This window comes from Syngnathoides biaculeatus, chromosome 23 (genome assembly GCF_019802595.1).
Source record: "Syngnathoides biaculeatus isolate LvHL_M chromosome 23, ASM1980259v1, whole genome shotgun sequence".
NCBI lineage: Eukaryota > Metazoa > Chordata > Actinopteri > Syngnathiformes > Syngnathidae > Syngnathoides > Syngnathoides biaculeatus.
In genome coordinates this window covers 15,474,632-15,497,531 of record NC_084662.1, presented here as the reverse complement: position 1 = coordinate 15,497,531, position 22,900 = coordinate 15,474,632, and the positions used below count along the sequence as shown (strand labels likewise).

The 22,900-nt window shown below is 42.8% G+C and overlaps 1 protein-coding gene across 1 annotated transcript; it reads right to left on the bottom strand.

The window, feature by feature from the left end:
• Positions 1 to 310: 310 nt before the first annotated feature.
• ezrb (ezrin b) lies at positions 311 to 22,723 on the bottom strand. The gene is made up of 13 exons (XM_061811961.1): positions 22,514 to 22,723; positions 16,616 to 16,699; positions 10,749 to 10,844; positions 9,106 to 9,380; positions 7,483 to 7,566; positions 7,257 to 7,403; positions 6,129 to 6,225; positions 5,832 to 5,995; positions 4,625 to 4,755; positions 3,972 to 4,132; positions 2,373 to 2,465; positions 1,927 to 2,304; positions 311 to 1,011 (listed from the first exon to the last, which is right to left on the bottom strand). Exons 1-13 carry the CDS (start codon positions 22,523 to 22,525, stop codon positions 847 to 849), a joined length of 1,887 nt encoding a protein of 628 aa, XP_061667945.1. The 5' UTR covers positions 22,526 to 22,723; the 3' UTR covers positions 311 to 846.
• Positions 22,724 to 22,900: the final 177 nt, after the last annotated feature.

Genomic DNA, 22,900 nt, shown 5'->3' with positions numbered 1-22,900 from the left:
AAAGGTTCTCAAGGCTTTTTTTTTTTTTTTTTTTTTTGGGTGGACTCAAATACCTCACCTGAACCTCAAAGAGGTCTCATCTACACAAAAACTCCATTATGTGTTTTAAAAGTAACATCTAGGTGTTTTTTTTTTTTTTTTTCTCTCGCTAAAAGAGAAGTCTTGTCGCTTCCGCCTGCACGGTCATCGGCTCAGGAAGGCGCACACGAGCAAATCTTAAGTGTGTCACAACACACTTGACGATACACTGATCTGGAGACAAACATCGCACGTCCTCATTTCAGCTGAATGGAAAAGTAAACTAGAGAAACAGTCTCAAGTGATTTAATGGCATGCCGTTGTATGTCACATACAAAAAAACAAAAGAAACAATAATTTACAATAAAATGGCTTTACTGATCTGAAACTAAAAGCTGGAACTGTGAGACATCGACACGATTTTTTTAGTCTGAATAAAAATGTTTAATGTTCATCGTTAGCACAAATATACAAACCAAGATGAAACACCCTTTTCAATGTTATAAATATTAAACTAGATATGAATTCTAACTAGTATGGCGCCATCTAGTGTACGAAGACTACACATATCACACAAACTATGTCAAAACTTTCTGGTCACCGTGAGTCATTTTTTTTTTCTCCCCACGCCAATAATGACAGTTATAAAAGTGCTCTCGCCTTGATTAAAATACAATGGCACAAATGTGATAAAAAAAATAATAATAATAATGGTTCGGGGCAACGTTTATGACACATTTATGCCGCCCGCTCCACTGTGGCTAATTTTGAGCGTAAATGGCGAGTGAGCATTCAGAAAGTGTTCTCCAAGTGGCTGCGCCTCCTCCCTTACAAGGCCTCAAACTCGTCAATTCTCTGCTTGGTGTTGCCTTGCCGGATCTGCCGCAGGGTTTTGTACTTGTCCCGGCCGGCCCGCACGTTCTCCGAGTGCAGGATGTCGTTCTGGGTGTTTTTGGACTCATCGCGTGCGTGGGCCAGCTCGTCGGTCAGCGCCTAAAGAGGAGAGACGGAGTGGGAATGAGGCATGAGATTGCTATGCAGACATTATCATATCTAATGTTTCGATTAATCGCTCAGCTGATTTTAGATGCTGAAACCAATGGGGGAGATTTGCTTTTTTCAAAAGTTTTGCCAATTAAATTCTGATATTTTCCTATTTTCCCGTGAAACTGCAAATGCTGTTCTGTGTTGGAGTCACCCGGAATGAAATCCATGCGCCGTTTGTCCACTAGATGGAGCTCTGACTCAACTCAAACCAAGAAGCAACATTTCTGGCTCAGTTATGCGCAAACGTGGCCATTATTTATGACATTTGGGATTTTATTTTTTAACAGTAAAATCTTTTAACATGTTAACCAATTTGAAAACTAACCCCGAATCGTAATGAATTTGAAATAATCTGCTTTTTTCAACAAAGGGATGGAAATTAAAAAATACATTTTTTTTAGCAAAAAATAAATATATTTCTTAAATGATTTAATTATATAAAGTATTTAAACCATACATGTAGTTCTACTATGCAGTTTAATATAAGGAAAAGCTAAAAAAAAAATTGCTTAAAAAACTTTTTAAGGCTTGGAACGCATTATTTCATTTCCATTCATTGTAACGGGAAAACGTGCTTTGGTTTTCAAACGTTTTGGTTTCCAACCAGTCTTCTGGAATGGATACATTTTCTATTGTTTCTCCCAAACTTATTTTTCAATTAATTTCCTTCAATAATTAATTGCTGAATTGATTTATTCTTGATTAAAAAATACTAGCACAATATATTTTAGTTTCCATATACTTAAATTAATTGGTGCAATTATTGAATGATGGTGATGATAAAGCATCGTTTTACTATCACAATAAATTGCCTGTACATTTTTTTTTCTCCGCGATATGAGGACATTTCCCCGCGGCTACCTTGAGCTGCTTCTGCACACGTTCGTTCTTCTCGGCCTCCGTCATGCGTTCCTCCTCCCTGCGGTGATCGTGGATGCCGTCCATCGGGAGGTCGGCGCTGTGCATGCTGTTGTTCTCCTCGCTGTCGCTGTTGTCATCGAAATTGTCGTACATGACGGGAGGCGGGGGCGGCGGCAGGGGCGTATGGATCAGCGACTGCGTCGGCGTCTGCGTCGGCGTTTGCGTCGGCGTCTGCGTCGGCGTTTGCGTCGGAAATGGCATCGGCATCATCATCGGCATGTACGTGGGCATCTTCATCGGCAGCGCGGGCGGAGGCGCCATCATCGCCATGTTCAGCTCCTGCTTGGTCTTGATCAGATCATTCTGGGCCTCCTTGGCCTGGTGAGGAACACAACGATGAGGACGGCCATTTGTTTCTGGCTGCGGCGGAACTCCCGAGGTCTCACCCTGAGCTCCCACGCATCTGCTTCGTTCTCCTTGCGTCTCCTGGCCTCCTCCAGGAGACTGATCCTGGTCGTGTGCTCTCTCAGCTCCGCCGCCTGACACAAAACACGGCGACCTCATCTTTAATAAGGGTCACACTGCATTCGAACCAATATATATACCAATAAATATTATATAATAATAATAATAATAAAGATCATCTGCACCAGGTACAATTGAAAAAAGAACCCGATCTTGGGTCAGACATTCAATTGCAATCACTAGACACAAATTATGTGAAGTAATTACTGGAGTTTCCGGCCTATAAGTGGCCACTTCTTTCCACACACTTTCAACCCTCGGGCACTCGAGCGCAAATGGTAAGAGTGAGACCAGTGGAATATATGCGTCAAGGAAGTGACTTTTACTGGTCCGCCCTGTTAGTGCTGCACTAGCGTGTGACTGCCATGTTTAGGTGATTTTTACCGGTATGTTTTTTTTAACGCAGCGGCGGTAGCATTAGCATTAGCGTGGCGGCGCTAGCGTTAAAACTCTCTGTGTAGCGTCTTTTTTGTGATTTTTACCCGGTATGTTTTTTTCTGTCCTGTTAGTGCTGCGCTAGCATTAGCATTGTGCTAGCCTGTTGCTGCTGCATTACTGCTGTGTCTCAGTGATTTTTACCAGTATGTTTTTTTTTTTCAACCAGCCCTGTTAGCACTGTGCTAGCATGTTGCTGCTGTGTAACTGCCACGTCTATGATATAGGTATGTTTTGTTTTTTGAACCGGCTCTGTTACTGTTTTTTTTTTTAATCAGTATGTTTTTATTTTAACCAGCCCTGTTCGTGCTACCATGTTGTTGCAATGTTAAGCTAAGCTATGGTATTAAAACTTTGGAAACTCTTTCAGTGTACCATCTGAAGTGACTTTTACCGGGCCCCGTTAGCGCTGTGCTAGGGTGTTGCTACTGTGTTATTGGCGTGTCTCAGTGATATTTACCAATAAGTTTTATTTTGAACGGACCTGTTAGCGGTAGCGCTAATGCGGCGCCAGCGTTAAACTCTTTTTGTGTAGCGTCTTTCGTTGTAAATATCTCATGTTCCAATGTGGGTTTCAATGTTAGCATTTGTGGCTTTTACACAGGTGCGGCTTATGTACGTACAAAACGGTATTTCCTTTACAAATGTACTGGGTGAGACTTATAATCCGGTGCGCTCTGTAGGCCGGAAATTACAGTAGTTAGCACAGCTATCCAATGGCTGAGTCTTGTATGTGGAATACGTGGGGCATTGCTGGTGAGTTGAGTGAGAGGTTATCAACCGAGTATCAAGGAAGTTTGATCGGTTCGGGTGTGCTCTTGCTTTGTCGAATGGTGAATTAAAGATAGCAAAACAATTTTAAACGTGCATAGCTTCTTTATCTGATGCAGTTTGAATCTATGAAGTACTTTTTCTAATAAACCCTTCAGCATTTGCTCCCCAGGGGTGCCATCATTATGTCATTTTGTGTGTCGCAATAATGTAACGTGAATCACTCCACTTAGCTCATCTCCTGGAAAGCTTTTTTTTTTTTTTTTTTTTACACAAATAAATACAGTAACTAAAAGCTATAGCACATAACTGACCAGCTGCTCCTGACTAATCTTCTGGCTCTCCGACTGGCGAGCCAGCGCTTCTTTCGCCAGCAGCGCAGCCTGACGCTCCACCTCCAGGCGGGCTGCTTCCTCCTCTGCCTTTAAACGCTCCTGCTCCAACATCATGGCTCTCTCCGTCTGCTCCTCCAGATCTGAAATATACGGCGAGAAAGGCAAACGTCAACAGCGACATCGGGTGCGTCTTGTGCCGCAGAAATGAGGGAAATGATCACAGCCGCAAGCCGTTATAACGACACAAACCACAGCAATTATTGTAATTTCCGGCCTATAAGCCGCAATTTTTTTCCAAACGCTTTCAACCCTGCGGTTTATGCGGCGATGCGGCTAATTGGTGCATTTTTTCCTAGCGGCCGGAAGGGGGCACTCGAGCGGAAAAGGTAAGAGTGAGACCGGTGGAATATATGCGCCGAGGAAGTGACTTTTACCTGTCCAGCCCTGTTAGCGCTGCGCTAGCGTGTTACTGCTATGTTTCAGTGATTTTTACCGGTATGTCTTTTTTTAACCGGCCCTGTTAGCGCGGCGGTCCCAGCGTTAGTGTTAGCGCGGCGGCACTAGTGTTAAAACTCTCTGTGTGCGCTCTGTAGGCCGGGAATTACGGGATTTGAATTTGGGTTTTCCCGCACCTTTCTCTGCCTTCTTGGTCTTCTCCTGAAACTGGTAGAGCCTCATCATGATGTCCTTCTTTTCCCGCTCCATCATCTCCTTCTCCTTCTCGATGGCCTCCCTCTTCTTCTTCTCTTTCTCCAGCTGCGCCCTGCAGATAACATTAACCATTGACTGGCAAAAAATGCGCAGCGGCCCAGACAAAAAACAGTATCTTACCTACAAGTGTGTAAGTAGATAGTCACTGCTCTGTATTGGATTGAAATGTGAGATTCAAAACTAATGTCCCCTTGTATGATATTCTGAGTTTTGACGGACTATGATTATTATCCTATCCAAAGGCCAATAAGCTGTGACTTTTTTCCCGCGCATTCAACCCTGAGGTTTATGCGGTGATGCGGCTAATTTGTGCATTTTTTCTGACGGCCGCAAGGGGAAAAGGTAAGACTGAGACCGGTGGAATATATGTATCGAGAAAGTGACTTTTACCGGTATGATTTTTTTTTTTTTAAGTGGCCCTGTTAAAGCTGCAGCCAGGTCCATTCACTTGACTTTCCGTCCGGTAAAATGTCCTTGGCTTGAGATTGAATAAATTGTTTCCTGAGCAACATATGGCAGCTTCTCTTTTTGACCACGTTCAACTGTGTTGAGTCGGACAACGACAACAATGGGACCGGCCTGTGGTAAATCCGCTTCGGTTTTAGCAGTCTAATGGGTTTAATCTGCCGCACGGAGAGAAGTCTTGGGAGCTGTTGATATAATACAATCAAAAATCTCTGCCAATTAAGATTTGAGACCTCAGTGCCCAGACTGGGGTGAAAGTGGAAATTCATAAGGGGCATGCAATGATTAGTTTGAAAAAACAATAATAATAATAAGAAGAATAAGATGCAGATTATGAACATTTCGGGGCTGGACTATTAGAGGTGAAAACTGGGCCTCACTTAATAGTTTAATCAAGAAAATAAACTCCAGAATTAATCATTAAACTGAGGAGCTCAATTCCTAAGCCAATCCCACTTCATCCCGCATTCCAAAAACATGCATGAAAGGTGAACTGATGGCTCTAAATTGTCCACAGTTGTGAGATTTTTTTCTCGTTTGTTGGCTGCAAAGATGGCTGAAAGTCCTCACTCATCTAATTTGCGCTGGCTCGTCAGTGCAGCGCTATGGAAAGTATCACGCAATAACAATAATAATGCATTCTCTTCCCGGGCGTCGGCATACTTCTCCTTCTGTCGCTGCAGCTTCTCCTCTCTCGCCTGCGTCTTCATCTGCTGCACCTCGATGGAGTCGGGCTTGCGTCGGTTCATGTAGAGCTCGTGGTTGCCCATGCACAGCTGGAGGATGCGCTTGTTCAAGCGCAGTCTCGGCGAGTAGAACACAAAGTCCTGGAAAACGGAATAATTACAAAGCGTATTCTTGCAAGAAGACCGGAGCCCACACTTTTGCGTTACTTGGAATTGGACTACCAACAGGCGTAAAAGTCGCCAAGTTGGTTCAAAGGCCGGAAGGGTTACTCACCGGTGACCTTTTGTCAATGGGCTTGATGGTAAACTTTTTGTCATTGAAGGAAATGTTTTTAATTTCACTCCAAGGGAAGCCGATTTTGGGCGTAAGTCTGATGGAACAAAGCACGTGAACATTAACAAAAATTAGGACAGCATGCTCCCGTCGGGCATATTTAATAACTACACACATCGCTCTACTCATGACAGCAAATATCAACTGCTGAACTATGAATAAATATTTGTGAATCCAATGTGTCACGTATAGGAGAATATTTGAAGGTGTGGCTGACTAATGTTTTCCTGTGCCACTCTCCCTTGACAGGACGCAACAGGGACGCGACCGTCATCGTGTTGCAATAAGAGCGACGTGCACCTCGCGCTGAAACTCGCGCTTGAAAGAAACGCACACTGCCTAAACTGGAATTTCACTCAATTACCGGCGCTGACACACGCTTGTGGAATCGAGACAACAATGTGGGATATGATTGCAGAGCGCACTGGCGGATCTTTCGACTGTATTGTTTGCAAAACGCGAGAAATGAAAGAAACGAGCATGAAGGTCTACGGAATTAGTTCGGCAATTGGTATGTTGGGTTACAAAACTGAAGCGTGATTACTGCAACAATAACTTTCGTGTGCCATTAGCCATGAGGCATCGTGAGAAGCTAGTACGCGAGCTAGCAATTTAGCAAGTAATTTTTTTTACTTGTGTACGGTAAATCCAGCATTTGATGAAACGTATTTGAGGAAGAAAGCGGGTCGCTAAAGAGTTAAACAGACGACTCCGTGGCTCGGCTCTGCTTTGTGGGTCGGGCGCCCTCATTGGAGAGACGCTGTTATAGGTTAGCCTCGCATTCCTAAGTGCCGCGCAGCTTGAAAAACCAGTTGCCGTCACCGTGGTTACGACAGAGGTCACCGTGGAGGAGAGGCTTCTCTCGGTTGATCGCAAGGTGCAGAGTATATAAACTTCAAGTCCTTTCAAGGCTGGCTTGTCACGAGGTTGTCTGGTGCTGTTGTGTACAGTAAATCGAATTGGAGTAACTCACAATTATTTAGTAATTTAGTATGATAGTAATTAACAGTATACCTGTCCAGCCAAAGTCCCTAAAACATCAAAAGCGCCAATATTGCCTCCACTTACCTGTCATCCTTCTCATAAATGTTAAGTCCCAAGGCGTCCACTCCGAGCCAGAGCAGCGTTCCCTTCTTGTTCTTGATGTCAAAGTAATTGACGCCATACATTTCCAGATCCTGGGCGATCTTCAGGTACTCCATCATGGCGTCCTCCCTGCGAGAACCCCCGGCCCGAGTTAAGCGCACGTGGCACCGCGTGGACTTTTTCCCGTACAACGTGCGCGAGGACTCACTTTAGCATCCCGCGGTGCTCCTCGTGCCACACCTGAATCCTCTCCTCCCACTGTTCTTGTGACAACTTGTGCTGCTCCAAGACTCTAAAAAAATAGGTGGTGTGACCTTAGCCTTCCATTATCCAGTTTTATGCTTAGAAATTATACTAATTGTTCATGCTTCAAACATAATGTGCTACAAGAGTAGTTTGATTACATGTTCTTCCTGATGCATAATTATAGGAGTTCCTATCATCCTTTAGAACGGCACAAGATGTTATCCATCCATCCATTTTCGGAGCTCACAAGGGTCGCGGGAGTGGTGGAGTCTATCCCAGCTGTCAACGCCCTGAACTGGCTCACTCAAGACCGTATATTTGATTACGAAGACAACACGTGTTCTAGATAACAGCTGAAAATGTGGGGAGGACTTCACTAAAATGGTGCAACTTGATGCACTTTGAAATGCAGCATGAGTTGCAAAGCCCCCAAAACAAACCTTGAGCACCTTTTTGGCACAACAGTCAGCTGTCTATCTTGGTAGCTATGCTGACACCCTGAAAATACATCTTCCCTTTGGATATCATCCCGGTGTCGCTGATTTAGAGCGCCTCGTTGTAGGCCCCGAGTGCGTGCATACCACAGAGAATGATTAAAGAGCCAGGGGTATTTTAAAAAAAAAATAAAAAAAGTCACAATTTGCAGTTCCTTTCAGATAGTTTGCTGTGGTGGCCGACTTAGAGCGGCTCGTTGTAGGCTTCGAGCGCATGCACACCACGCAGAGATGGCTCAGGGCAGCTGTATAAACTTTTCAAACGACTTCATCATGAGCTTATTTTGAGAACAGAATTTTGATTGCATGACTTCACCACCCCATCCATCCATCCATCCATCCATCCATCCATTCCTTTTATTTGCCACTTATCCTCACGAGGGTCACGGGGAGTGCTGGAGCCTATCCCAGCTGTCAATGGGCAGGAGGCGGGGTACACCCTGAACTATTTGCCAGCCAATCGCAGGGCACATGCCGACAAACATAATCACACCTAGGGGCAACGTTGCATGTTTTTGGGATGTTGGAAGGAACCGGAGTGCCCGTTGAAAACCCCCGCAGGCACAGGGAGAACATGCAAACTCCACACAGGGAGGGCCGGGATTGAACCCTGGACCTCAGAACTGCGAGGCCAACGCTCCACACCTGCTCCACCGTGCCACCTAATCATCTAAGTATGTATTTAACGTTCCGGTGCATGACGAAATGTCCCAAAAGTGAACAATTCACGTCCACGGGGGAGGATCCAGTTCCAAACCGCTCGCTGCATTACAAGCCGTGAGTGTAACCGCCAGCATTCAGCGGTGATTCTGGCACCTTCCCAAAACTGCAAAGGTGCTACTCAGAAACTGAGCTAAGAGAACGGAAACCATGATTCATGATTCACGAGTGCGTCTTTCTTCTTTCTCTTGTTTATTTGGTTGCCAGGAAGGACACCATCATTTCTTTTCGAGGCAGGTCCAACCAGACTGGAACTGCGAGCAAATCCTACCGTCTGTCGCCAAATAATCATTCACACCAAAGTGAATCGTTTCATGGCACTGCCACCAATTAACTTGTTTGTTGTTGTTGTTGTTGTTTTGGTTCCTCACCTGCGGGGCAGCAAGCGCTCAGAGAGGAGGTATCCCGGCCTGTGGGTTTCTCTGTCGTAGTCTCCGTATTTGGCTTGGACGGAGTAGGACGCCAGCAGCACCGCGGTTTCGGGCGGGCAGTAGACCCGGTCGCTCAGGATGCCCTCTTTCACCTGCATGAAGAACAGCTTCTGCGTGATCTCCTGGATCAGCTCCTCATTCACTTCCTCGGGAAAGTACTTGGCCCGAAAGTTAAATTGCAGCGGGTTGTCCTTCTTCACGTCCTGTTGTAACACCTGGACAGAAATATAAAAAAAAAAAAAAAATTCAACTCTTCGCTTTCAAAGTGATCAGCAAGTTCCATATTGATCCGTCAGTAATCGACGAGCAACTCCAAATATTTTTACATCACAATATTTGATCTGTTAGAGCACAGGTGTCAAACATAAGGCCCGGGGGCCAGATTCGGCCCACCACGTGATTTTATGCGGGCCCACAAAGCCAAATCTACAGTGCCAATTTAAACGAGTCTTGTAAAAATCTGGACCAAAATTTCAAACAATGATAAAGTTGAGATATTACAAGCATTTTTGTGTTACCAGTTGAAAAATATAAATTGAATATTTTTATTGTTTCACAGTCCAGATGGCCCTCTGAGGGATACTGGAACTACAATGTGGCTAGCGGGAAAAGTGACTTTGACACCCCTGTGTTAGAGGAAAAAAACATATGTACAAGTTTATTTGTAGCGGTAATTTTAGTACAATAGTACCTTGGCTTTACCACTCTATATTTCTTTCTTACATAAATGAGATGCCAGCAGATAGCGCTAAGGCAGGGGTATCAAACAAATTTTTCTCACTGGCCACGTTGTTGTTCCGGTTTCCCCTCAGAGGGCCATTTTGACTGTGGAACAAAAATATTTAATCATCTCATCATATTTACATCATCAATTTATGCAAGGGTAATGTGTTTTTCAACTATTCACGGTTGGGAACACATAAATGCTTGTAATATCTCAACGTTATCATTAATGATAGATGACAATTTGAAATTTTGGTACAGATTTTTACAAGAATCACGGAAATTGACACTCTAGATTTGGCTTCGCGGGCCACATAAAATCATGTGGCGGGCCAAATCTGGCCCCCGGGCCTCGAGTTTGACACCTGTGCGCAAAGGCATGTTTTTTTTTTTTTAATTCAACACGGCACTTAAACGGCGAACGCTGAACCGTGTCGACGTAGAGATTCACCGTAACCTAGTTAGCGCGTCACTTGAGTCGAGGGCGAGTCAATTCTAACAATTAAAAAGAATGGTATGAACACTTAAATATTTGTTGGCCCCTCCCTCTGCATGCTTGTAATTGTGTCAACCCGCCGCGAGACATGAAAGGATGCGTGCGGCAATTCATTTCAAGCGTTTATAAAAATACATATAATTCAGTTACGTCGGCACGCGCTACTTTTCTCATGTGCCCGACTCCATTCATCTGATTTACAGATTAGACGGGATTATGATCCATTCCGGGAATCCGGTGGCATGGAGTTTAGTTAGCAGTGTTGACTATGCACCAGAACGCGGTTCTGGTGCATAGTCAGCGTTGACACACACGGTCAACGCCCGCAAGACAAACTCGGCCCTGCGCGTTAAACCCGTCTCACCTTTTTGTCCAGTTTGAGCCAGGTTAAATAGTCTTTCCCATCAATATACTGGAGTCCAAAGTACCACAGCTCACGTAAACCAATTGTTTTCACCACCTGCGGATGGAAAAGAGGAATTACTCGGGAGGGCGATTAACATTTTCAAAATAGCAAACGGTATAAACAATATTTATTTTGACGAATTGGAACATCCAAAAGCGTGTGCAAAAACAAAACAGAAAAAGGAAAAGATGACACGGAATAGCATCAGAAGTGCAACATTGTCATCCATAAACCGACAATTAATAAATATTCAAATTCAACGATAACTAGTTTGATAATCCATTCATCGTTTATAAACATGGGTGCACTTAAAAAAATCCAAATCCTCATAATATTATCTTTGTGTTCAACGCAAATAAGATTTGCTTTTACTTTGAAAAACAATGATCAACAATTGTGCCCATTTATGTGGTCCGTTTTTGTTTGTCATCCTGTTTTTTAATAAAAGGATGGAAATAATATTTAAATAATAATATATATTATACGATAATATAGTCCGACTCCCCTATAAATTAAATAATAGTTGACGGATTGAGTGATTACTAATAAAATGGGACATTGTGATTTCTTGGGAATATTTTAAAAGTGGCCATTTGAAAATGTACACATTTGTAGACGGTTATAGTTATAGTTTTATAAGTGTTGCATATTACTTTAATTTCCAGCCTATAAACCGCAACTTTTTCTACGCTTTCAACCCTGCGGTTTATGCGGTGATGCGGGTAATTTGTGCATTTTTTTCTAAAGGTAAGACCGGTGGAATATGTGGGCCGAGGAAGTGACTTTTACCGGTCCGGCCCTGTTAGCGCTGCGCTAGCGTGTTACTGCCATGTCGCCGTGATTTTTACCGATATGTTTTTTTTTTTTTTTAACTGGCCCTGTTAGCGTTAGCACGGTGCTAGTATTAGCGTGGCACTAGCGTTAGCGTGTTTCTGCTGTGTTACTGCAGCGTCTCAGTGATTTAGGATTTTTACCGGCTCTGTTAGTGTTGTGCTACCATGTTGCTACTGTGTAGCTGCCATGGCTGTTTTTTTTTTTTTTTTTTTTTTAAACGGAATTATTTTTTTTTAACCAACCCTGTTCGTGCTACTGTGTTGTTGCTACGTTAAGATAAGCTAAGGTATTAAAACTTTGAAAACTCTTTCTGCGTACCGTCTGAAGTGACTTTTACCAGCCCTGTTAGCGCTGTGCTAGCGCGTTGCTGCTGTGTTATTGGCGTTTCTCAGTGATATTTACCGGTAAGTTTTATTTTTTTTTTAACTGGCCCTTTTAGCGCTGTGCTAGTGTGTTGCTGCTGTGTTACAGCTGCGTCTCAGTGATTTTTTTACCAGTAAATTTTATTTTAACCGGCCCTGTTAGCGTTAGTGCTAACGCAGCGCTAGCGCTAAACTCTTTCTGTGTATCGTCTTTTTTGTAAATGTCTCGTGTTTCAATGTGTTTACACAGGTGTGGCGTATGTATGTACCAAACGGTATTTCCTTTACAAATGGTATGAGTGAGGTTTATAACGAGGTGCACTCTGGAGGCCAGGAATTACGGTACAACTTTTTTGTTCATCAGTACCCAAAACGCTTTCAGTTTCAACAAACTTGGTGAAGCCAGATTGCAAAACTTATTTTAAAGGAATAAATAATATTTCTATATTATTATTATCAAGGAAAAGTAACAGGGAATGTGTCGTTTTTCCATTTTCAGTTGCAAAATCCTGCTGACAAGCAAATAGCAATTAAATCCTCATACCAGACTCATGACAATTGTTGAATTACATAAACTTCAACAGTTGAACAGCTGCAAACAATTAAATTACAACGTCCGATGTTTCGTGGCAACGATTTTAATTGTCTTGAAGACAAAAAGGCGATCCAGCCATTCTTGAACACGTCAGACCATTCAGAGCAAAATCAGATTCAGATCTGATTTACATGAGATCAGGATTGAACCACACTGTGGTCCATCTCTGAAATTCTTTTCTATGGATTTTTCTTCCGGCCCCTGAACAAAAGGAAAACGCTTTTGTTGATGGGAAACCGCGTTTGAAAATTGGAGCACGCTGTGGACAATTTTTGTGCTCACAGCCCCCTCCCAGTCTTGAGTGACGTACCAATCGACACGTTGCCGGTCCAGCGCAAACCGTGTCCGAAGATAATCCTCAGCCCGAGGTTGAAATTGAAAAAAAAAAAAAAAAAAAAAAATCAAAAACGCTACGTGGCCCCGCACAATATAGGAGGGGGCTTTTTTTGAAAAATTGAACACAACAACCCCTTTCAGGGTACATAATGACCACACAGACCCCAAACGAAGGTCTCCATAAAATATCGGAACTTAATGCAATGTTCCATTGGCAAGGTGTTACCGTGAGGGAATAGAGTCTCCATGGCAACAGCATTAAGTACACTAGCACAATTTTCGAGAGCCAGTACAGGAGCTCTGTACACCAATATTTCATTTGTGTTGTGATACAATAATAATAATAAATATCATCTGTAAATGTGTCTCAATGCAACTCCAATAAAATTAACACTGCTAAAATCTCCCCAGTCCTTCTAAAAGATTAGTCCTACAGTTCATTTAAAGTGGATTACGTCTTATGTAAAGCCGAAGAATAAAGTCTGGCGAAGTAACATTTTTAAGCAAATTGAGACAGTATTGCGAGTACTTTTTTTTTTTTATCTGCAAGTGTGACAAAGATTTAATGAAAGCGGGGGAGGGGAGGCAAATGGGCAGTTGGGGGGGGGGGGGGGGGCTAGGCACTGCAGGAACAGTACGAGCCGGCAAAACAATTACAACCAAACCAAGTATTCTCACAATACGATATTACAGCCAAATGTGTGTACCGTAATTTCTGGCCTATAAGCCGTGACTTTTTTCATACTCTTTCAACCCTGCGGTTTATGCGGTGATGCGGCTAATTTGTGCATTTTTTTACTCACGGCCGCAAGGTAAGAGTGAGGCCAGTGGAATATATGTGCCAAGGAAGTGACTTTTACCGGTATGTTTTTTTTAACCGGCCCTGTTAGACTGCGCTAGCATTAGCACTGTGCTAGTGTGTTGCTGTTCTGTTACTGATGCGTCTCAGTGATTTTTACCGATATGTTTTTCTTTTTAAACTGGCCGTCTTAGCGCTAGCGTTAGCGTCGCACCAGCGTGGTTCTGCTGTGTTACTGTGTTACAACTACAGCGGAAAAGGTAAGACCGGTGGACTATATGTGGCGAGGAAGTGACTTTTACCGGTCCAGCCGTGTTAGCACCATATTAGCGTTAGCGCCACGCTAGCGGGTTTCTGCTGTTACTGTGTTACTACTACAGCGGAAAAGGTAAGACCAGTGGAATATATGTGCCGAGGAAGTGAATTTTACCGGTCCGGCCCTGTTAGTGCTGCGCTACCGTGTTAACTGCCGTGTCTCGGAGATTTTTACCCGTATGTTTTTTTCTAAACTGGCCCTGTTAGCGTGGCGCTAGCGTTAGCATTATTGCGCTGCTAGCATTAGCGTTCAACTCTTTGTGTACCGTCTTTCTTTGTAAATATCTCGTGTTTCAATGTGGTTTTCAATGTGGGCACTTGCGGTTCTTACATAGGTGCATCTTATGTATGTATCAAATGGTATTTCCTTTACAAATGTACTGGGTGAGGCATATCATCCGGTGTGCTCGGTAGGCCGGAAATTACAGTATTTTATTTTAATGTATAAACTGTGTCTGCTGGAGAAAATCCATCAAGCATTTCCAGTTTATTGTTATATTACATGTTTTTTTTATGAATTGCTTGTCTTCCCTGTCAAATGCGCTAATTGACGGCGAACTCATTCAAGGAATAATCACAGCTCAAAATCCAGCATGTCAAAATGCAAATGAGCTTTACGTGGAAGTTTAATGAAAGTAGGAATGGCGGCCAACTAGTTCATCTTTTTTTTTTTGGGGGGGTGACATTGCAGCTCAAGGCTAAATGAGATGTACCGCGGGGCATGGAGGGGAGTGGCGGGCGCCTGGCTTCGCTAGGACAAATTCTGAGTTCCGGATCAGGTCCCACAGTAGTACGAAGCTGCCACGGTTGCACAGTTTTTTTTTTTCTTTAACTGGCAATGGGGCAAACATGACGCTCTAGGAAATCTACCTAGCAACAAGTGGAGCTTGCAGAACCTGACTAGTTAAAAAAAAAAAAAAAAATCAGACATTACACATTGCATTATATTGCAGTGCCTACTTCTTTGAAAAACTGATTTCATTCGATTGTAGTTTTTCGTTGATTACTTGCCTCCTGAAGTGGTTGGGAAAATTCATCTAAATCTAAAAGAAATGAAGCATCATAGGAGCGATTACTTCTCCCAGCGAGTTCCTGACAATACACCCGCTGTCACTGCTATTGCGTCGCAACTCTTCCAAAAATGTATGCAAACAGTACCAGAGTTACCGAACAATATTTGTATAATATTGAAGATTTTTTAAAATGAACTGTAGCTTGCTTGGGTCTTGCGATACTTCAGTGATTTGATTTAATTTCATTTGCTCGGCATGTTCTCAACAAAGCTGGGATGAAGGCTTGGTCCCCTGACATGGAACCACAACATACACAGAAATTGGCGACACTAGCGAGCGGAAAACGAGTTTAACAGGAAGCGGCGAAGACAATGCCTTTCTTCCCCCGATGCTGTCACACGGCACCAAAACGGGTTCATCGCTTGGGTTTGCGCGAATCAAACTTTGACATTGAAATCTTGACAGACCGCCGCCGGGACGGTTCCTCCGCAAATCGGTTGTACGTAAAACAAAAAGCGAGATTTGATTTGAGGGAAATTAAAAGCCAAAAGATTTCCACAGCTGTCAAATGTGATGAAAAATCACTGAACGCTGACTCGTTACAACTGTGACAAAGATTATTCCGGATACTGGGGGCGAGGGGGGGGGGGGGGTCACAGTAGGGGCCAGTAGGGTTCTGTATAAGTTAATATGATGAAATAACCGGTATATTGATTTTAGAAAAGGCGGCACGGTGGTGCAGCTGGAAAAGCATTTGCATCACAGTTCTGAGGACCGGGGTTCAAATCCAGCCCCCGCCTGTGTGGGGTTTGCATGTCCTTCCCGTGCTTGCGTGGGTTTCCTCCGGGCACTCCAGTTTCCGCCCACATCCCAAAAAAAAATGCAACATTAATTGGACATTCTAAATTGCCCCTAGGTGTGATTGTGAGTGTGACTTTTTGTCTCTATGTGCCCTGCGTTTGGCTGGCGACCAGTTCAGGGTGTACTCCGCCTCCTGCCCGTTGACAGCTGGGATAGGCGACAGCACTCCCCGCAACCCAAGTGAGGATAAGCACCAAAGGACATGGATGGATGATTTTTAAAAAAAAGCTGATTGGGGAAAGGCAATTTTATGTTATGTGTTAATATCCAGGACAACATTTGGAAAATGTGCCAATTCTGACACCGCAACCCTGCTGAGGATCAGCAGCTAAGAAAATGGCTGGCTGGATGGAAATTCATACAAATTTGGACAAATTGGAAGAGAATTCATATGCTCTATGCTAGCAATTGTTTATAAATATCCCACTTTTCCATTTAACCAAAGAAAATCTTTTCCTTCTTGCTTCCTCCTTGAATTCAGCGGAGTCAGTCGTACTTTCGGGGAAGAATGCCACCACCCAAAATGAGATATGATAATGATAACGGCGCCAGTTGCTGATAAATGAGTCCAAATGGATACTCCAACAGTGTTCAACTTCCTAAACGCTGCATTACGTGTGCAAGTAGAGTTTTCTCACAGGAATTTGGAAGGATTTTGTCCCACGAGCAACGCATTTAACACGTCGAAGCAGAGATGGTGTGCGGCGTACCTGGTCAAACACGACTTTGCCGTAAGCGCTTGGCAAGACAGCGAACTCCAACTCCGAGTCCAAGGCATTGACGTTAATGTTGACCTAGGGGTGGGGGGCACACAAGAAAAATTTTGAACATTGAGTTTGCCTCAGAGATAAGGCAGAATTTTACAGTAATGTGTAAATGTGTGTGTAGTGAGGTTTGGTATTTACACAGTAATAAAACTAAACTCACTGCTACTGATTTACTAGATGAAACTGCTGCGGGCAAATTTGGAATGTGCAACAATGACAACATACAATAAAAAATTAGAGCACTGGCAAGGAATGACTCTAAGGTCACAACGTAGACCCCAGAAATATGTACGGGTGTGGTCAGTCATGCCCGCAGATATAATGTTACAGGTGTGGTCCACCAGTCATGCCCGCAGATATAAAGTTGCAGGTGTGATTCAGGAAGGAATCTAAAGATCTTAAAATAACTTACTGAGTTGTTATACCGAGTATGTAGTTGTTACCTAATACCACAATCATAATTTATTGACACTGCACTGACTGAGAGAGACATTTTTAAAGAGGTCAACAGACATTCAATTTCAAAACGAAATATTCATATAATCAAATCACTATTTCATCATGATGTATTTTTAAAATCTCATGTAATTTACGGCGGTATCTATTGTCAAACAATTGATGAAAGCTAGCGGTAGATGATCTATATCTTCCTAAAGCATGTAGAGGGGAAAAAGTTTTCAACCTCAAGATCACGCGTACCACAGGGGAAAATGACCTTTCGCATTTGGATATATGGACAGACTAGTTTGACGTTAGAACATCGATCAAGTCAAAGTAAATCACAATTTCATACTTATGACAGTTAGATACTGAAACATTACCTGTGTTATATCCCAGAAATGTTTTCAATGTAACTCAGGGGTGCCCAGACTTTTTTCCCCCAAGATTTACTTTTCAAGCAGCCCCATCGCCGCGACTGTACTGCCTTAAATAGGTCGGCTTGCTAGAACGCGCCTTCATGTGTGTGCGCTCGACGTATTGGCTTTTTTTTTTTTGGGGGGGGGGGGGGGCACACCGTCACACGATCAACCAAAACTGCCTCGCGACCGACGCATTGAGCACCCCTGGTATAACTGAATTTCCTTTGACATAGCTCATTATGTTGATGGCTTCCGACGTAAATGCGCTCGTAGTACATGAAGCAGCTCGGAACACGCGCGTTTGGCATCACTTCTGAACATGCTCAGCACAGTTAACTTCCATTTCCTGTTTCCAGGTGAATACTGATTGTTTAGGAGCAGGCTTGTTTTGTTACCAACGTTGATGAAATAAACACGTAAATTAATGTCAAGACTACACAAAATAAGCGACATGTTCCATTGTCCACGTATTTCCACTCGTAACAAATTTTACGCGCGTGATTTTTCGTGGTCGACTGTGCACTGTGCAGACTGACACCCTACTCTGAATTCACTGGGTCACACCTCTTAAAGGAACACACCCAACATGCCATTACAGTAGTGCGCCACACAATCCAACGTTACTGTATTTATATCACAGATTATTCTCACCACAGTATTGTGAGATTTTGTAACAAACGCCATCGCTGCGCACACAAATGCTAACGCTAAATTACATTTGTATGTCCTTATTTGCTCACTACCACATCACGCAACAGTCCAGGCCCGCCTTTTAAAGGCACACGCATTCACGTGCATGGTTACTATAGTGTAGAAGGTGTGGATGGTGACCCAAAGTGGTCAATTCTAATATCACAGCTGATTGTTGGTAGTACAGTTGACACAAAATTTTAAAATATTTACACAAAATACAAAAATTACTAAATCGCTAATTTGCAGATTTCGACTATTACGGGGATGTTCTGGAGTGTCAACCCAGCAATGAATCAGGGATTACTATACAGCAGTATGTACAGTAATGATACTTGATGATGATAATTTACATTCTTTCATTATGTAACATGATGTTTTATTACCATAAAAAGCGCCATTTCCCGAAATTAAAAACACAAGCGTGTTATTTTGGGGGCTGGAACGGCTTACGGTGTTTCAATCCATTTCAAATGGGAGAATTTATTTGACATGCAAGTACACTGAGTTACAAGCTTGGTCACATAAGGACTTAAACTCAGATGTCAACATAATATTACAAATTTATAAATGGTTGTTATTAAGGGCGGCACGGTAGATCAGCTGGAAAGCGTTGGCCTCACAGTTCTGAGGACCCAAATTCCATCCCGGCCTTCCCTGTGTGAAGTTTGCAAGTTCTCCCCGTGCCTGCGTGGGTTTTCTCGGGGCACATTATTTGGGCACTCTAAATTTCCCGTAGGTGTGAGATTGTGAGTGTGGGTGTTTGTCTCTATGTGCCCTGTGATTGGCTGGCAACCAGTTCAGGGTGTACTCCGCCTCCTGCCCGTTGACAGCTGCGATAGGCTCCAGCACTCCCCGCGACCCTTGTGAGGATACGCGCCAAGGAAAATGAATGGATGGATGGGTTGTTATCAATTGTTCATCCAGGGTCAAAGAAGGAAATGTAATCAAATCCACATCAAAGTGGTTTTAATGGAGAGACCATCAGACAAAGAAGATGAAAACCTTGTTGACCAAGCCTATTAAAGCTCATAGAAATGGATACAAAAGGGTCGCTGATAACAAAAACCTTTGGCAGCATCCTTCATCTCTAGTCCATTGGAAGCGGGGCAATGAAAACATCCAGGCCAAAGCCGTGACCCGCTTGTTAACTGGTTTACATCTCGCGAGGAGACCAAATCCAATAACAGCGTCGCATCGTCATCATTTCAAACCTGAGGACTGCAGTCCAAAGTGCTTATCGTGTGGACGCTGCCAGGGATGATTACAGGGGGGGGTGGAATTGTAGCATGGGAAACTTTTGCCTAATGTGACGGAGCCCTCAAAGCACATATGGCTTGGAACACACTCACTCCGGCAGAACTTTATATCCCGGTTTTGAGTCACAGTGAAAATACAGCCTCTACTCAACGACGAGACAAAGAATCCTTTGAGCTGCGCTCGGTTGCTGCGCTCTCAAGGAATCAAAGTAGCTAAACTGCTCCCGAACTCAAGAAAGAAGCGTGCTGTAATGTAATGAAAAGAGAAACAGCTCATGCATAGACGTTTTCCCCCAACTGCTGTATTTGCATTTGTAGCGTTTACTGATGGGAGCACCTAGAAAAACACAACCACGGTGCCCGATGGAACACGTGAACCCGTGTCTGTATGCCCGCCAAGACGCTGGAAACCGCAGAATGAGCGATATGTGATCTCCGAGCAAGTCGCCCAGCGGGCAGTCACCATAAACTGGGGCCATTCAGAACGGCGAAGAAAACAACTTCAAATGAAGCCAGCGGGGCGTCAACTTTCAAGCCCGCCAACCAATGTTCCCTCTAAACTGGGCACCTGCGCAATTGCGCACTTGTAGCACACGCAGTGCACAAAAAAACGATCCGGCGCAGTGAACAAACAGCCTGACTTCGGCCACACCATGCCACACACTCCACTTCCTTGTTCACCTGACACCACCCACCTCCCCACTCTTAAAGGGGTACACTCATAATTACAAACACCGCCCACCACCGGTGCTTTAGTTAGAAACACGGACTGTGCAACCCAGAGCAAAGACGAGTTAAACATGCTGCTTATATTTACACTAGATAATAAAGGCAAAAGTAAAAAAAAAAAAAAAAAAAAAGAAAGAAATGCTGTTGCTTTAATGAGTGTCGGAATATGTGAACAATAATAGTAATAATAATAATAATAATAATAACAATAATAATAATAATAATAATGAAGAAAAAGTGGATGACGTTTTCTCTTTTTTTAGTAAAAAAAGGTATGGTCTGATGCCAAAGTAGAAAGTACAGGATGAGACGGTGTCTAATGTTAAAATTCCACCATGGTGCAGCCTGATCGAGGATGAAAAACGCAGAAAATATAGTCCACAAAAAGCTAATTCCGTATTTTTAAAAATAGCAGACATTATAACATTAACCTCAAAACTGTTTGGTAGCATCATTCAGCTTTCAACATGCTTTACTAAAGATATTATGCAAGCAATAATTCAGTTTTAATTTATTATTAATTTATTTAATTAATAATTTAGTTTTAAAAACAGACGGGGATGTCATTGTGGGTTAAAAATAAATAAATGAAACGAAGTTGGAGGCGACGTTTCAGATTTACAGTTCACAGTTGGCTTGGTTTGGTTAGCAATGTATTTTTTTTTTGTTTGTTTGTTGACATTTTCATTGCAAGTTTGCAAAAACTTGTTCAAATTGTTCTTCAAATTTTCTGACGGTAATGTAAATGCTGTAATCTGAATCTTTGAATGAGGCATGTAACACCGATCTGACCAGAGTGCATACGCCCGATGTTGCTCACAGTGGTCAAAGGGGGCGCTCACGGGTTTAGCGTATTAGCTCAGAAACATCAAAATTACGGGGAACGTTGCGGACAACCTATTTTTCATGAGAAAGTACACAATTGCACAAACGTCATCATCACTCGGGTGGTTTGTTATCATGCAATACAATCCCAAAAATTATCAGGATCATGATGACACTTCCGCAGCGACAACCGAAACAACCTGGAGCCCATTCGAACCAAAACAACAACCCACTATTTAGTGACGATGACCACAACCTATTGACACATACAACACACAGCCACTTCTTGTGACCTACTTTCGACTGCAATATTCCGGTGACTTCATATAAAATATCCAATTTTGCTTCACGGTACTCTATTAAGTAAGCAAAATGTCTAAGTAGCTCTTATGTATGGATTTTGTCAAGTGGGAAAAAATTCGTTATAGCCCATTTTCCATGTAGTAAAATAAAAAAAGACGCCATTCCTAAATGCCAGCGAGAGGTTTCCAAACTGATGTTTGACTGTACTGAGTGTAAGAGTCGGTAGGCCAGGGTGGGGCAAGCTAGTCAGGAGCAAAACCTGATCTGTTAGAAAACACAGGAGAACTTTGTGATCGTTCTTTGGCCTTCCCTGAGAGCACGGTGGGGAATTCTACATTGGAAATCCAGCATCACGCGTCTTTGTAAGCACTGAATCCACACCAAAAAACAGCCTCGCTCGACGGTACAAACGCATAAAACGAAGAAAAGAAAAAGAAAGGAAAAGGAAAGAAAACACCGGGTACCGTTTAAGCAAGCCAAAAAAATGCGGTTGTCTACCCAACCTATTAAAATTCCCATAAGAACAGACCGCTGTGTTGCATGAATTCCATCATGCATTCATTTGTTTATTTATTTTTTTTTTAATGTAACTCCATTTTTACTTTGGATCTCCCACTTTTTGTAAAATGATGAATCACAACCGTCTCAAGACCAGTGGGACACTCCCATCAATGGCTTTGAGTGGCCAGCCATGAACTGGTTATTTTGACGTCATGATTTAATACTTTGAAAAATGACCTCTCAAGTTATTAACCATACGCTAATCTATTGGCATCATTCAAACACAGGCTGACTTTATATATAAAATATTTCAAAATGTGTTTTTAACCAAGATTTATATCAATATGGCGTTTTATGGTAGCTGTAGTGTCATCATAAGCCATAAAATATTTAATTTTAATCTAGTTCAGCGGTGTATAAAAGCATCAATGAGTTGAAAGCTTTATTACGGCGATATAACATTTACAGTAAATTAAATCTGCCGCATTCGCTGCACAGGTGTGTATATTCTCTATTAGAGAAAATTTATTAAATATATATTTAAAACGACAGTATTTTGTGTATTTTATTGTATATATGCGCTTAATAAAAAATGTTTAGCGGATTGTGGAAAAATTAATCCAATCATCACCACCCAAAAAGTGATTATAATTTTTAAAATGATAACTACTTACCGCTTTAGGCATGTTTGCGTCTTTTTTTGCCGGCTTCTGGCCGAGAAAGATATGAAAATTGGTCCGACCTCGTGTAGTCACGGCTCCTCCGTCGTTCAAGAGGAGAAACAAGTTTGAGCGACTTGGGTGTTACTTTATGCCGTCGGGAGGGATTCGCCACTCCCGCAGGTGACCGCCATCATCGGCCGTCAATGAGTTCCACCGATGACAAGCTAGCAGCAGCCAACAAGGCGAAGCGCAGGAAACGACCGACATTGTCTTTCAAAAGAAAAGAATTACACACTTTCATCTGATAATTGTCAACGATTAATGATTATGTACGTATGTTATGATTATTTTTTAAATAAGATTCTTGCTTTTTTTCTGTACATGAAATAAACAATTGCG

Bases quoted from the DNA above. Each gene is read 5' to 3' on its own strand.
- ezrb (XM_061811961.1), bottom strand. The intron at 9,381-10,748 runs GTGAGACGGGTT...ATTTCTGTCCAG, and splicing joins GGCTCAAACTGGACAAAAAG to GTGTTACAACAGGACGTGAA. The intron at 6,226-7,256 runs GTAAGTGGAGGC...TTGTTCCATCAG, and splicing joins ATTTATGAGAAGGATGACAG to ACTTACGCCCAAAATCGGCT.